A 15,861-nucleotide genomic window follows, 5' to 3' on the forward strand; every position below is an offset into this window, starting at 1 on the left:
TATGGATTCTAGGTTGTGCTGATGAATATGGTTCCCTGTTGAAAATCTGGGTATGCTACGTGAGAATTGTTGAAGGCCCAAGTATTGTTGGGTGTTTCCTTTTTGGGCCTGCCATGGGCCTATTGTCATTATTTGTATAATATTTGTAATCATATTCATTACTGGGCCTGTAATAACTTTGTAATAAATGGGTATACTTAATGTTTGCATGCAAGGGTAGAAAACATGCTTATATGATTCAATTATTTACTTGTTATATATGCCATTCAATCTCTATGTGCACTGTTGATGGGTTTCCAATGTCTTAGCTTTATGTTTTGATGATCTAACAAACTTACTGTCAAAAAACCAGATAAGGAACCTGATACACTTGGTACACATTGCTAATCAACGGACTCCAGCTAATGTGAACTACTACAATTTCAGAAGACAGAGAATCAACACAGGGACCTGATACCCTTGTGTTTCCCTGACAACAGTGCAAAGTCAACTGTGTACAGTTGGAAAGTGACTGCCTACACTGTACATAGAAATAGTGCAGCACAGTTCTGCAGTCACTTGTCCTTTGACCAACCAAGTGATTTCATCATTCAAGTGATGTCATCCAAGTTGTATTAACTAGAGTATTATAACAAAACATCACTTGAGCACTTGAGAATTCATTCCAAGCATTCAAGCAATTTGACATTCGAGCATTCAATTCTCAAGTGCATCAAGAACAAAGTTTAACACTACTACAGACCAGTTCCTAAATCTAGTATCTTGTTGTCCTTAATTGAGTTGTAACTTTGTAATTGTTCTTCATTGTAATTCCTTTGCTTCTCTAGAAGCGTTGCTTAGGAACTCTTTGTAAAACCATGAATCCTTAATGTTTCTGTCGTGACTAGAGTTAGTCATGAGTTGAAGTCTTTGTAATAGGTGTATTACAAAGTGTCCTGTAGTAGGTGTATTACAAGTTAGTGAGGGATTAAGAGTTTAATTCCTAGATTGCATAGGGTGTGTCACACCTCCTTTTTCCGCCACCGCGGGGGGCGTAGGGAGTTTTTCCAATTAAAGGACAGTCGAAACGGGATTTGTTTATTTATTTCAGAGTCGCCACTTGGGAGATTTAGGGTGTCCCAAGTCACCAATTTAATCCCGAATCGAGGAAAATATTCGACTTTCCAAATGAAGTCTGCGAACCAGAAATTCTAAGTAAGGAATTCTGTTGACCCGAGGGAAGGTGTTAGGCACCCCCGAATCCCGTGGTTCTAGCACGGTCGCTTAAACTGTTGTAATGGCTAAAATATCTGATTTTAATACATGTTCAAAAACTATAGTGCAATTTTAACTTTTAACCGCTTTTATTGTTATTATTATTATTTTTACAAGAATGTGAACATTGTTTAAAACATGTCTTTGGATTACGTCACATGAAATGCACCCGCAATCCGGAACACATTTTATTCAATGTTTTGGGATTTGGATTTGGGTCGCAAAAATGCGCACCCGTGTTTAAGAATGTATTATTATTAACATCGTGCCTAAAGCGATTAACGTATTATTATTTATGGGTAAGACCGTGGAATTCACTAAACAGTCCATCCCGAATTCTAAATACTCAATTAAACATTTATTGAGGGCCCCTCAATTGGTGCATTTTATTGGGCGAGGCTCATATCATTTATTCTTAAAAGACAATCCTAAAATGCCTACATTATTTTCTATTAAATCTGTCTCTACAAAATAAAATAAAAAAAATGTCTTAATTTATTTACATGCTGAAATTAACCAATAATATTTACTCTAAACAATATTTCTACCAAGTTCCTACTAGATGGCCTATTCGTTTGATTTTTGACTCGACGAAGTTACTACACCATTTATTTATTTAGGCAATATATGCAGATAGTTCAACTGTTAAGCTATCGTCGAATGTTCCACTATGTGTATTAAATAGCTACATGATTCTGATTTTTTGCAAGCTAAATAATTTGTACATACAAATAAAAATCAGAATATAATTAAAGCTAATTCAGAATTTCAACTCTTCATTTTTCGTATTCATGCTTCATATTCGGATTACAATAACCAGCTTTTCAGTTGTGTACCTGATATTGGAAGCAAAAGAAAATGAAGATGAGAATCAGCAGCAGTAATAACAGTACAACACAGCAACAACAGCCCAGCAACAGTAACAACCCAATAACAGACCGGTGGAGTAGTAATCCCAAAACAAATGCTTCCAACTTTTATGAAACAACAACAATTAATGCTGATTTCAGACAATGAAAGAAAGCAGAAGATTTTTTTAGTTTTTTTTTATTTGAAAGTTTGAATATTTTTCGGAATTTTTCTCTCTCTTAAATATTCAGCTCTTTTTTTCTCTCTCTTATTTTCTTTCTGTTCTTCTCTATATTCAAATTAGTTCCTCTATCTGTATTTTTTCTCTCTGTCTGTTCTTCTGTCTGTGTTCAAGACTTCCTATATATAATCCCAACCCATAAATCTTTTAATCAATTAAAATCAACCCATTTTCTCTACCAAACCCATTATCTTCCCACTCATCCCCATTACATTAAATAAATATATCACACCACCTCATTATATTTTGTCCCCTATGCCTAACATAAACAAATACAAGATTCCCCCACACTAAAATTTGTCTTGCCCCCCCTTTATATTAAATAACTATATCACAACCCACCCCATTTCATTTTATCCCCCATGCTTTATATAAACAATTGCAAAATGTACAATTCCTAAACTACCCCTCCGACCTTATTGCAAATTACTATTTTACCCCCGAACGTACTACAAATTACCAAACTACCCCATCAGCTATAACAATCAATTAATCAAACTTAACCAAAATATAGACAATATGATCAATTTCTAACAATGTTTAAACAACAAATCACATGAACATGATTTCTTCAATATTTCAACAACAAATCACATGAACATGATTTCTTCAACATTTCAACAACAAATCACATGAACACAAATTGAACAACAAAGAACAACTAAAATTTGATTGAACAATATTTTAGCAACAAACAATCCTATTTTCGGATTCAACAACAACAACAAACAAGTATATTTAGATTTCTAAATTCAATCATATTGAACTTAAAATTAACTCTAACAATATTACAACCAACAATTCCTATATTAAACTTAGACAAGATTATGAGACAAATTCAAGAAATAATCACAAATGATAAACAAGAAATCAAACTATACAAATTTCGGATTCAAGATCATCCAAACAAAGTATGAACATGAATGAATCTATTTTTTAAAACAACAAACATGACGGATTTAAATGACTCAAACAACATTAATAATTTCTGGAAAATATATAACAACATGAAACAAATTGAAGAAATAATCAATTAAATTTCAATTTGAATCTAACAAATATTAAACTAACAAATATTTATCTAAACAATAATACAAACATGAAATAAACATGAAAAAAACAACTAATTAAACTTTCATTTGAAATCTGAAAATTAATTTAACAAAGCACATGAACATGAACAAAACCAAAAATCAAATATCTACCGATTTTAGATTCGAGAAATATCAAAACGAAACACGGACAAAAAATAAAACTCAAAACCAACTAACCAGAGATGAATCAACGACGAACTCGATTGTAAACAAAACTCGAACCAAGATTGACTGCTAACGATCTAGCGGATCTTGACTTCAACGACAAACCCATCTTCCTTTTTAATCTTGACGAACTCAAAACGACAAACGACGACCTTGACGGATTGATCTTGAAGAATGATGAGACAACAACAGCATTTGGACGCCCCACTATGTGTGTGTGTGTGTTGTCATTCATGGTTGGAGGTCACAGACTAGGTAGTAGTCATGGACTGGCTTGGAGTAATGACAAAGAAAACGAAGACGAGGAAGCAACAAGGATGGAGTGGGGCTCGACGCAGCAACAATGGACTGGTTTGGGATCGTTCATGGTGGTTTTATGGAGGCGATGAAGTAGAAGCTCGCTGGAAGTCGACTGGGCAGTGTCGACGTTCATGGAACGAGGGAGAAGATGATGGGGGTTTGACAGTGGTGGGGGCAGTGGGGTTTTCGCCATTGGAGGGAAGCCATGGCGGCTTGGGACGAAGAGACGGAGCAGCAGCAATGGCAGAGCTGGACGTGAGGCTACTCCAGTGATCGTGAGGATGTAAGCGCAGCTCCAGTGGTCACTTGGTTTTGACGACGAGGCGGGGTTGTTGGTTGTCGAAGATGAAGCAGCGACGGGGTTGGAGAAGGTTGCTGGTTCGGTCGAGTTCGGAGGTCGTTTGGTTGAAACAGAAGCAGCAGTGACATGGACATCGAGGACGGGAGTGGTCGTCGACAAAGAAGGGGTTAGCCATGGAGGTGAAGGGTTGAGGGCAGCCATGGCTGATGCTTTGGAGTTTTGGAGGAGAACAAGCAACAGTGGGGGGGGGGGATGGCTTTTTTTAGTTTTTTAGGGTTTTTGTCTTGTTTTTCTTTTTTTCTTTGTTTTGTGTTAGGACAAAAATGAAGAAGGGGTGTTGGGTTAATGGAGCGGGTTGACCCAGTTCGAAATGGACTGGGTCGTTTGGGAAGATTGGGCCATTTTTTGGGCCTGTGGCTTGAAATCGAAGAAGAGGCCTAATTCCGACTTTCTTTATATTTTCGCTCTCTTTTCTTCTTTTATTTCTCTAAAACTAAATTATAAAAATACTTAAACTATTATTAAGAACTAAATTAAGTTATAAAAGCGCAAATTAACTCCCAATAATAATTAACGCACAATTAAGTAATAATTAAGCATAAAATTGTATATTTGGACATTAAATGCTAAAAATGCAAATGATGCCTATTTTTGTAATTTTTATTTTTTTGTAAAACAAACTTAATTACTAACAATTGTAGAATTAAATCCTACATGCAAAATGCGACATATTTTTGTATTTTTATTAATTTAACAAATAAACATGCACAGACAAATACAAATAATTATTCAAAAATATCACAAAATATCACAAAATTGCACACCAAGGAAAATCATTTTATTTTTGAATTTTTTGGGAGTAATTCTCATATAGGGCAAAAATCACGTGCTTACAGGGTGTAATCTAAAAGTTGCTCATAGTGAAGTTGAAATCCTACCAGTGTAGGTCGTGGTTTTTTATCCCCTTGAGCAGGGATTTTTCCACGTAAGACTCCCTTTCTTACTTACTTACTGTTTCATTAGCGTTCTAAGTGGAAACTCATAAGAAGACATGGTCTCTCTATAGTTTGATAGACTCATATAAACTATCATTTGGTATCAGAGAGGGTTCCTCCTATTAGGCTAACACCTAGGAAGGATCCTTATAGCTGCTCCACCAAATTTTGAAGAAGGTCAGTCTACGTAAAGACCACTCAGGTCCAATGGGCAATATTATGGGTGGTGGAAGATAAGAATGCATGATTTTATAATGGCTAAAGATTCTGAGTTGTGGGATGTTATATGTGATGGTCCTTATGTCCTAACAAAGAATGTCGGAGATCTTCCATTGACGACGCCAAAGACTAGAAAAGAATACACCGATGCAAATAGGAAAGCTGTGGAAAAAAAATTATGCCAAGAAAATTTTGGTGTGTGGTATAGGACCTGATGAATACAATAAGATCTCAGCTTGTCAATCCGCCAAGTAGATATGGGAAGCTGGACAAACAATACATGAGGGAACCACTCAAGTAAAGCAATCTAAGATTGATATGCTTACCACCGAGCATGAGCTCTTTAGGATGAAAGACGATGAATCTATTCAAGGCATGCACACAAGATTCACTTCCATCATAAATAAGTTACAATCACTTGGTGAATTCATTCTCAGGAACAAGCTCGTGAGGAAAATTCTTAGTATCTTGCCTAGTTCATGGGAGAGTAAAGTGAATGCTATTACTGAAGCAAAGGACTTGCAGAAGCTGACCATAGATGAGCTAGTTGGAAATCTGAAAACCTACGAAATGAAGAGGAAGATAGATAGTGAAAGAATAGAACCAAAGAAGGAAAAAAACCTGGTACTCAAAGCTGAAAGAAATGACTCAAGTGAGGAGGACAGTGACATGGCTTACTTCACCAAAAGATTTCAGAAGATGGTCAGAAGAAATGAAGGAATACCAAAGAATTATGACCTCAATCATAAATGTGGAAAGCCAGGGCATTTCATCAAAGATTGCCCTCTCATGAAACAAGAACACTTCAAATACAACCCTGATAAAGCAGCAAAGAGGAACCTAGTTCCTGACAAACACTTCAAAAGGAAGAGATCTGCTGACAATGTTGTGAAGCAAGCTCTTGCAGCATAGGGAGATTCTTCCAGTGAGTCTGAGAAGAAACAGATGTACGTGATAGTTCCATGATGGCAATTGAAAGTGAAGAAAATGAATATGATTCAATATTTGCTTTGATGGCTCAATCAGACGATGATGAAGATGATGACAATGATGAGGTAAACTTCAGGGATGTTCAGAGAAATCTGAAATCCTACTCCCCTAAGAAACTCATGTCATTAGCAAATGTAATTGATGCCTATTATAGTCTTGTAGATGATAAAGATGCCTTGACCATAGAACTAGGAGAAGCTGAACAAACCAGAGATGATTTGGTAGTGTATGTAGTTGATCTAAAGGAAACCATAAGCAATCTGGAAAATGAAAAAGTGGCTATAACTGAAAAAATTGTTAGTGTAGAACATGAAAGAGATGATTTGGTGGTTGTAGCTATTGACTTAAAGGAAACCATTGAGAATTTCAGTAAAGAAAAAGAGGCCTTAGTGGAGAAAGTGAATGTTATTGAGCAGGAGAGAGATGACCTTTTAGTAGTGATTATAGATTTAAGAAAAAAAATAGATGAACTTGGAGCTGAGTGTAGGCCTGGAAACTCTGAAAAAAAGAAAGAGATAGCTAGTGAGGCACACATTAAGCTTGAAAGAGAGTTAATTGTTGTGCGAACTAGTATGTGTGCTGAACTTGAGAAAAATAGGCAGTTCCAAGCAGAACTGGAAAGAGTAAAGAATGATCTTGAGAAGTCCCTTAAATGGACCTAGTCCTCGGAAGCTATTACTGCCATGTATGTTAATAATGGTGGTAACAGGCAGGGAATAGGGTTTAAAAAGGAAATAACTCCTTATAACCCTCACATCAAATATGATACTGTACCCGATAATTGGCTGTGTACCCACTATGGGAACAATGAGTATTTCAAAGAAAACTGCAAAGCTAGAGTTCAGTCTCTGTAGAAAAACAAAGTTTTTGCTGAGAGAGTAACTACTGAAAAGGGACCAGGTGCCACTCATAAAAAATGCACGTTACCTGAATGGACCAAAAAAGCACTTATTCATCTTTTTACTTATTACAAGGGACCCAAACTTGCTTGGGTTCCTAAATCTAACCAATGATATTCTTGTGCAGGGAACAGTGAGAGGAAGTAGTTAGCAATGGTTCATGGATAATGGATGCTCAAAGCACATGACTGGAAATACTATGAACTTTATTTCACTAAAAGCCCTGCAATGAGGGAGTGTATCCTTTGGAAATGGGAAAAAGGGATACATTCTTGGTGTTGGAAAAATTGGAAAGTCACTCACTCACTTAATTGATAATGTGTACTACGTCAATGGCCTTAAGTATAGTTTCTTGAGTGTCTCTCAAATATGTTATAAAGGAAATAAGGTGGAGTTCTTGTCAAAAAAATGCACAGTTACTAATCTAGTAATGGGTGAAGTGGTACTGGTGGCCAAAAGACACAAGAACGTCTACGTTGCTGATTTTGAATCCCTATAAAGTGGTGATCTGAGTTGCTTGAAAGCGGTTGATGATGATGCTGGACTGTGGCACAGAAGACTGGGGCATGCAAGCTTTTCTCTACTGAATAAGCTAGTTCAAAAGGACCTGGTTCGTGATTTGCCCAAATCAAAGTTCATGGAGCACAAAGTTTGTGATACCTGCAACAGAGGAAAGCATGTGAAATCTTCATTTAAGCCAAAGAAGTATGTCAGCACCTCGAAACTACTTGATCTCCTTCACATGGATCTATGTGGTCCTATGAGAGTGCAAAGCAGAGGAGGAAAAAGATACATTTTTGTGATAGTTGATGACTATTCCAAATTCACTTGGACCCTGTTCCTCAAAACAAAAGATGAAACTTTTGAAGTTTTTGTAGCATTTGTAAAGAAAATTCAAGTGAAGATGGATTCAAAAGTAGCTTGCATAAGATCAGATCATGGGACAAAATTTGACAATGCCAAGTTTGATGATTTTTGCAACGAGAATGGCATTACCCATAACTTTTCCGCCCCCAGAACTCCAACAACAAAATAGAGTTGTGGAAAGGAAGAATAGAACTCTTGAAGAAATGGCAAGGATAATGCTGATCGATAGTGGAATTGCGAAGAAATTCTGGGCTGAAGCTGTTAACACTGTCTGCTACTTGGTGAACAGGTGCATGATCAGGTCTCTCTTGAACAAAACTCCCTATGAGTTGATGAATGGAAGGTAGCCCAAGATGACTCACTTAAGAAAATTTCGGTGCAAATACTATGTTCTCAACAACGGAAAAGATCAGCTTGGAAAATTCAACACCAAGAGCGACGAAGGAATCTTCCTGGGATATTCCTCTCAAAGTAAAGCCTACAAAGTCTACAATCAGAGAACTCAGTGTATAGAGGAGAGTGTTCATGTAATCTTTGACGAGTCCTATCTTTCTTGTGAGAAAAGTAACAAGCGTGATCAAGATGAAGAGCCCTTGCTAGTTCCAGGTGAAATCATAAATATGGCAAATGGAAAGCCAGACATGATGAGTTAGGAAAAGGAGCCAAGTAAAAACAATGCAGTTTCTTCAACTGGAGAGGAACCGGGTACCACAATCATAACCACTGAAGCTGTAGAAAGAGTGGTTGATGCAGTGCAAATACTCCACAGGTAGTTGAGAGAAGAATGCAAGGGAACCGAGTAGATCTACCCAACTCCTCTACGAATGAGCCTCAAAATGCCCAACTAGAAACACAAAAGCTCTCATCCTCTTGACAACATAATTACCCCTCTAGATTCAGGAGTGCAAACCAGATCAAAAGCCAGAAATTCACTCACCTTCTCAGCCTTTCTTTCCCAAATAGAACCCAAAAACATCAAGGAAGCCTTAAAGGATGCAGACTGGATTACAGCCATGCAAGATGAGTTGCATCAGTTCGAAACGAACAATGTATGGCACATGGTACCTAGACCCTCAGATCGAACCATGATAGGAACCAGGTGGGTATTCAGGAATAAGCTTGATGAACATGGAAACATTACAAGGAACAAGGCTAGGCTAGTGGTTAAAGGTTACAATCAGGAGGAAGGAATTGATTATGATGAGACATTTGCTCCGGTTTCCCACATGGAAGCCATCAGAATCTTAATTGCCTTTGCATCACATATGAAATTCACTCTGTTCCAAATGGATGTCAAAAGTATGTTTTTGAATGGATTTCTTAAGGAAGAAGTCTATGTAAAGAAACCCCCAGGTTTTGAGTGTCATGAACACCCTGAATACGTGTTTAAATTGGACAAGGCATTGTATGGGTTGAAGCATGCTCCTCGAGCTTGGTATGAAAGGCTGTCAAAGTTTCTCTTAGATAATGGCTTTACAAGAGGAAAAATTGACAACACCCTATTCCTAAAGAAACGGGGGAGGAACCTGCTCATTGTTCAGGTATATGTTGATGATATCATTTTTGGGGAAACAACTGATTCATTATGTGAAGAATTTGCAAAACTCATGGGAAGTGAGTTTGAAATGAGCATGATGGGTAAGTTTAATTTCTTCTTGGGTCTTCAAGTGAAGCAGTCCATAAAGGGTATATTCATCTGCCAGTAGAAATACATCAAGGAGCTCTTGAAAAGATTTGATATGGAAGCATCAAAGGTGATAGACACTCTCATTGCCATTGCCACTCGACTGGACATGGATGAATCTGGGTCTTCTGTGAATCAAACCATGTATAGAGGCATTATTGGGTCTCTTCTCTACCTCACTGCCAGCAGAACTGATGTTGTTTTTAGTGTGGGCCTATGTGCAAGGTTTCAGTCAAATCCTAAGGAATCTCATCTAAAGGCTGCCAAAAGAATTTTGAGATATCTTAATGGAACACAAGACCTGGTCCTGTACTACCCCTCAGGTGACAATTTTAATATTATTGGGTATGTTGATGTTGACTGTCTAGGTTATCTTGTAGACAGGAAAAGTACTTCTGGAATGGCTCACTTTCTAGGATCATGTCTCATCTCATGAGGCACAAGGAAGCAAAACTCAGTGGCTCTTTCAAAAGCTGAAGCAGAATATGTAGTTGTAGCTTCTTGTTGTGCTCAACTCTTGTGGATCAAACAACAATTGGAAGATTTTGGTGTGTACACTGACTATGTGCCTCTTCTATGTGATAATACCAGTGCACTCAACATGGCCAAGAACCCTATTCAACACAAAAGAACAAAGCACATTGATGTGAGACAATATTTTTTTAGAGATAATGTGGAAAAAAGGTATATCTATATGAAGTTTTGCAGCACAGAAGACCAAATTACGGACGTCCTCACCAAAGCCCTGAGCAGAGAAGACTTTGAGAGAAACAGGCTGGCACTTGGGCTAATAAAGGCTAATTGAGTACCTGATTCCTACCATATGGCTATAAAAATCACATACAGGTAAAATTAGCTAAAATGTTTTCGGGCCAAGTCTAACTCACTTCTATACTGTTATAGGTAGACACACATAATGATTATAGAAGTTGCTAAGGCAATGCATGAGCGGTAAAAGAAGGTTGAGCATTTTTTAAAGACTGGTCAGGAACCTGGTTCTTGTGCCACAGGTACAGTCATGTTCATTTTGTCATACATATCTTAGAAAGGTGCAAAAATCAAGTGCCATGTCATCCACCTTTTCAGACCCTGTTGTCACGTCTTTTCATTACAAATCCCTTCATCTCCCTCTGAAACGTTGCAACTCCCCACACACTACCACTGTTTCAGAACCGGTTTCTCTCCCTCTCTCCCTCATAATTATCTTCTCTCATTAAAACCATCTCTTCTTCTTGAACGATCATACTCCTCTCATCAGACCTTCTCCAAAATTCTCAATTATATCTCTGCAATGGCTGAAAATCACCCGATAATCCCTTCTTTAGTTGAGATCACCCCAGAGAAAACCCTTGATTCTTCTGTCCCTGATGAACCCTCTGTCACCATTCCAGTCTCAACCACTGAAAACACCTCCAAACCAGATTTCCATACACCTTCCAGTTCTCATGCGACTATCTTAGATCTCTCTCTCACTCCAAATGATGAGAACTTAGAAATCCCCAAATTCGATAAGCCTTCATCTCTATCGACTGAGATTCTCATCAACCAAAGCAAGGGTGGAGAACACGGTAAAGTTCCAAAGATTGTAGAGGTTTCAGAGGTTAGTGTTGATTAATCTTCAGTTGTTCTTGCTTCTAAGTTTGTGGTAACTATGGAGTCTCTAGAGGAAGAGACCGCCACAAACATACTGGTTGTATCTGCAGATGGAATACTGCATGAGGTAATCTCTGGTGTGCTCAAGTCTTAGAGGGATGGGACACATGGGTTAGTGGAAGAAGGAGTTGTGGTGTTTTTTGAAAACTCTGCACCAATAGACACTACAGGGACTTCTCGTGAAGGACCTGACCCCTCTCCAGAGGAAATAGGTCAAGGATCCTCGTCCCAGGTTAGTTATACCCCTACTCCCTCTCCACACTTCACTGTTGAGCCCTTGGAAATTGTGGTTCCCGAGATGAGGTCTAGTGATGAGGAAGATCAAGATAATATTGCTCTGGATGCTTTTATTGTCAAGAGAAGGGCAGTAATCACTCATGAGTGCTCTACTAAGCGACCTACTACTAGGTTGCAAGCAAAATAGGCTTATGAGTCTGCCCTACAAAAGAGCAAAAGGAGCAGTAAGAAGAAAAATAAGAGGCCAGTGAAAATTGGAGAAGTAGTATGTGACAAGGACGTTCCTGTGGTGGAAGTTGATGAGGAAGCAACAGAGGAACCTAGTTCCTTGGTTAAAAGGTCCTAGAAGAAGAAGCAATCTCTTTCACAGGAAGGTATTTCTACTCCAAGTTTAAGATCAGTGAAAAGTGTTGGAAAGATGAAAGAAGTAGTGAGTGACCAGTCATTATCTGATGAGGATGTGTTGGAAAAGTCAAGTGGAAAAGGCAAATCGAGTGTAAAGTCTAGAAAGAGAAAGGTGGAAATTGTGAGGGAACCTGGTTCTTCAAAGAAAGTGAAGTGTAAGAGTCTGTCCGCTAATGAACGACTGAGATACCAAAAGGTCTTGTGGGGTCGAACTTTTGACCCAGCAATTTCTAACATGGCCGGCATGAGACAAGTAATTGAGATGGTCGAGTTTCAGCAGTGGGGACATCTGTTCACAATGGATGCGCCCAAGGTTTATGAGGATGAGATCCAAAGCTTCTATGTCGACCTCTTTCCTGTTGACACTAACCATATTTGTGCTTTAGTTAATAGGGTGGACATTGCATTTGATGTTGCTCTGCTTGGGGATATTCTTAAAGTCCCTGATGTTGGTACGTCTTCTATGAAAGATGTGTGTGGGTCAAACTTCAGAAATGCTATTGTGAAGGACGATGCAAACCAGAAGGGGGAACAAGTTTACAAGAAAGCCTTGCTCCTCGTTTATCAGTTATTGTTTGAGCTGGTGAACAAGGTTCTTCTACCCCGTGCTGAGAGGAGGTCCATTACTTCCAAATCCGACTTGTATATTATGGAGGCACGTGGATTTATAGTTGTAAACTTGACTACCATCATGATTGAGCATATGAAGAAGATGGCGACTTTCAAGGATGGAAACCATGGTCTTCCATATGGGTTTCTTCTTATGCACATTTTAAAGTTCTTCAAAGTCCCATTGGGACAGTGCAAGGTAGGGACTAAGAAGCAGACCTTCTCTCAAACAACTTTGGAGGAATGTGAGTGTATCAAAAAGAATGGAGGGGTAGGTAGTACTTTGACAATCTCTTAGCTCATCAATGCTCAAAATAGTGCAACTGAGGAGATTCGAAAGTTGAAGGCGCGGAACGCTATCTTGGAAGGCCAGCAGGCCCAAGGGGCCCTAGGGTCAAACGAGGAAATAGCTCATTTGACCAAATAAAATGTTGATCTCGGGGCACAAGTGGAGAACCTGAAGTAGAAACTGCTCACCGAGCAAATGTCGGCGAATGCCCGAATAGATCTAGTTCTCAACACCCTTGATGCAACTTCCAAGCTCTCTACTCCTAGTGTCCCTTAGGCAGTGCTTTCAGTGACCAGTTTCTGGATTTTATGTTCTTGTTTTAATGACTATAGCAGTTATTTTTGTTTCTTTTTGTGATATGGATGGGATGTACTTGTACTTCTCCCGCTGAAAATAGTCCAATCTTTGCCTTTGCTATATAGCAAAGGCATATGTTTTATAAAAAACTATCCTATTTTGATGTTTAATGCTTATGTTTCTCTGTTTCTCTTTTCTATCATGTTGTGTGCACATATGTGGCATGAGTCAGCTAGCCTAGACTTCTTTACGTTGATTGCTTGCTTGTGTATTTTTAAGGATGCTAAAAGGGGGAAGTATAATTGAAACAGAGATCTGATTAAGGGGGAAGCATAGAGTCATAGGGAGCTTGTGTAATTCCTGTTGCTTCATTTGGTTAATTTTTCTCTAAACATGGGTTATCAATTTCTAAGTTTGGAAGTATAATTGAAACATGGATCTGATTAAGGGGGAAGCATAGAGTCAAGGGGAACTTGTGTAGTTCCTATTGCTTCATCTGGTTAATTTTTTTCTAAACGTGGGTTATCAATTTCTAAGTAAGTCATCATCAAAAGGGGGGAAATTGATGGGTTTCCAATGTCTTAGCTTTATGTTTGAATGATCTAACAAACTTACTGTCAAAGAATCAGATAAGGAGCCTGACACACTTGGTACACATTGCTAATAAACGGACTCCAGCTAATGTGAACTGCTACAACTTTAGAAGATAGAGAATCAACATAGGGACATGATACCCTTGTGTTTCCCTGACAGCAGTACGAAATCAACTGTGTACTACTAGAAAGTGACTGCCTGCACTATACACACAAACAGTGCAACACAGTTCTGTAGTCACTTGTCCATTGGCCAACCAAGTGATTACATCATTCAAGTGATGTCATACAAGTTGTATTAACTAGGGTATTACAACAAAACATCACTTGAACACTTGAGAATTCATTCCAAGCATTCAAGCAATCTGATATTCGACCATTCAATTCTCAAGTGCATCAAGAACAAAGTTTAACACTACTACGGACCAGTTCCTAAATATAGTATCTTGTTGTCCTTAGTTGAGTTGTAACTTTGTGATTGTTCTTCATTGTAATTCCTACTTTGCTTCTCTAGAAGCGTTGCTTAGGAACCCCTTGTAAAACCATAAACCCTTTGTGTTTGTGTCGTGACTAGAGTTAGTCATGAGTTGAAGTCTTTGTAATAGGTGTATTGCAAAGTGTCTTGTAATAGGTGTATTATAAGTTAGTGAGGGATTAAGAGTTTAATTCCTAGATTGCATAGGTTGTAATCTAAAAGTTGCTCATAGTGAAGTTGAAATCCTACCAGTGTAGGTCGTGATTTTTTATCCCCTTGGGCAGGGATATTTCCACGTAAAACTCCCTGTCTTACTTACTTACTGTTTCATTAGCGTTCTAAGTGGAAACTCATAAGAGGACCTGGTCTCTCTATAGTTTGGTGGACTCATATAAACTATCAACTGTAGAAATCATGTCATTAGGAGAAGCACACACTCACACTACTTGTCTATTAGTAAAACATGAGTTCGAATCCTTCAATCATTCCCATTGCTACGTGTTACTAGAAAATTTTCCTATAGGAAACAAATACCACTGAACTTTCTTTCAATTCGCACAACTACAACACATTCACTAGAAATCATGCCTATAAGATTTTAATTATCCCTTTTTCTATTGTATCATAATTCTCACTTAGAAATCATGTCTATAGAGGGCTAAGCAAAATAAAATCATGCCTTAAAATTGTTTATGTTGAATTTCTTAGACGCCGTTTACTGCTTATTCATGCCACTATCAGAGGGCATGAGTAATTTTGGGATTTTCCCAATATTTTTAGTGACCCTTAGTACGTAAATCACTTAGACACAATATCTATAGGTTTAATAACTGGGAACCTGTAATCTCAATAATCAGCATGTAACAACTGCAAAATCTTGTCTATGAGTAGTGCCTTGCATCTGAAACTGCATGTATGTTTTAATTCAAAGTCACATAAAAATCAAGTTTATATGGCTTAAGGTTCTTAATTCTGAAACTACCTAACATGAAAACCTGTTTCGCGTGCATTTGTTGCTTAAGTGTAGAGGCTAACTTGACCTCTTAGCTGCCCATATTTGAAGTCAAATGTGTTTTGTATGTCACCTAGTTTTAAAAATTTATGAGCAGCCTAGGTAAGGTCTAGAACTACCCAAATAGAGGTCCAATGCCTTCTGGATCGTAAATATGGGATGGATAGTGAACACATAGAGCATGACTTAGAATTTAATTAGAGCACTTCTAGGTAAAAAACTTTAACATAGTAATCAGGTAGCAGGAGATGATAGTCTGTGCCCACTGAATAATATGAGTAACTCTCTACCTCAAGGGAGTTGAGAAGTATTATTTATGTTGCACAGGTTGATCCTTTAGGCTAAAAAACTTAGAAACCCCTCCTTTATATATTGCTATTAAATCTAAATAGTTGTATCCCTATATTCATACTAAGATCTGTACTAATCGTGT

The 15,861-nt window shown here is 38.0% G+C and overlaps 2 protein-coding genes across 2 annotated transcripts; both read left to right on the forward strand.

Annotated features, from left to right (window-relative positions):
* The first annotated feature begins 5,453 nt into the window (after positions 1-5,453).
* LOC138873142 (uncharacterized) lies at positions 5,454-6,330 on the forward strand. Its single transcript, XM_070151582.1, has 2 exons — positions 5,454-5,582; positions 5,674-6,330. Exons 1-2 carry the CDS (start codon positions 5,454-5,456, stop codon positions 6,328-6,330), a joined length of 786 nt encoding a protein of 261 aa, XP_070007683.1.
* Positions 6,331-6,383: 53 nt separating this feature from the next.
* On the forward strand, positions 6,384-8,343 carry LOC138873143 (uncharacterized). The gene is made up of 2 exons (XM_070151583.1): positions 6,384-7,051; positions 7,809-8,343. The coding sequence occupies exons 1-2, from the start codon at positions 6,384-6,386 to the stop codon at positions 8,341-8,343; spliced, it is 1,203 nt and encodes a 400-aa protein (XP_070007684.1).
* Positions 8,344-15,861: the final 7,518 nt, after the last annotated feature.

The sequence above is a fragment of the Nicotiana sylvestris genome, chromosome 7 (assembly GCF_000393655.2).
Source record: "Nicotiana sylvestris chromosome 7, ASM39365v2, whole genome shotgun sequence".
NCBI classification, from domain to species: domain Eukaryota; kingdom Viridiplantae; phylum Streptophyta; class Magnoliopsida; order Solanales; family Solanaceae; genus Nicotiana; species Nicotiana sylvestris.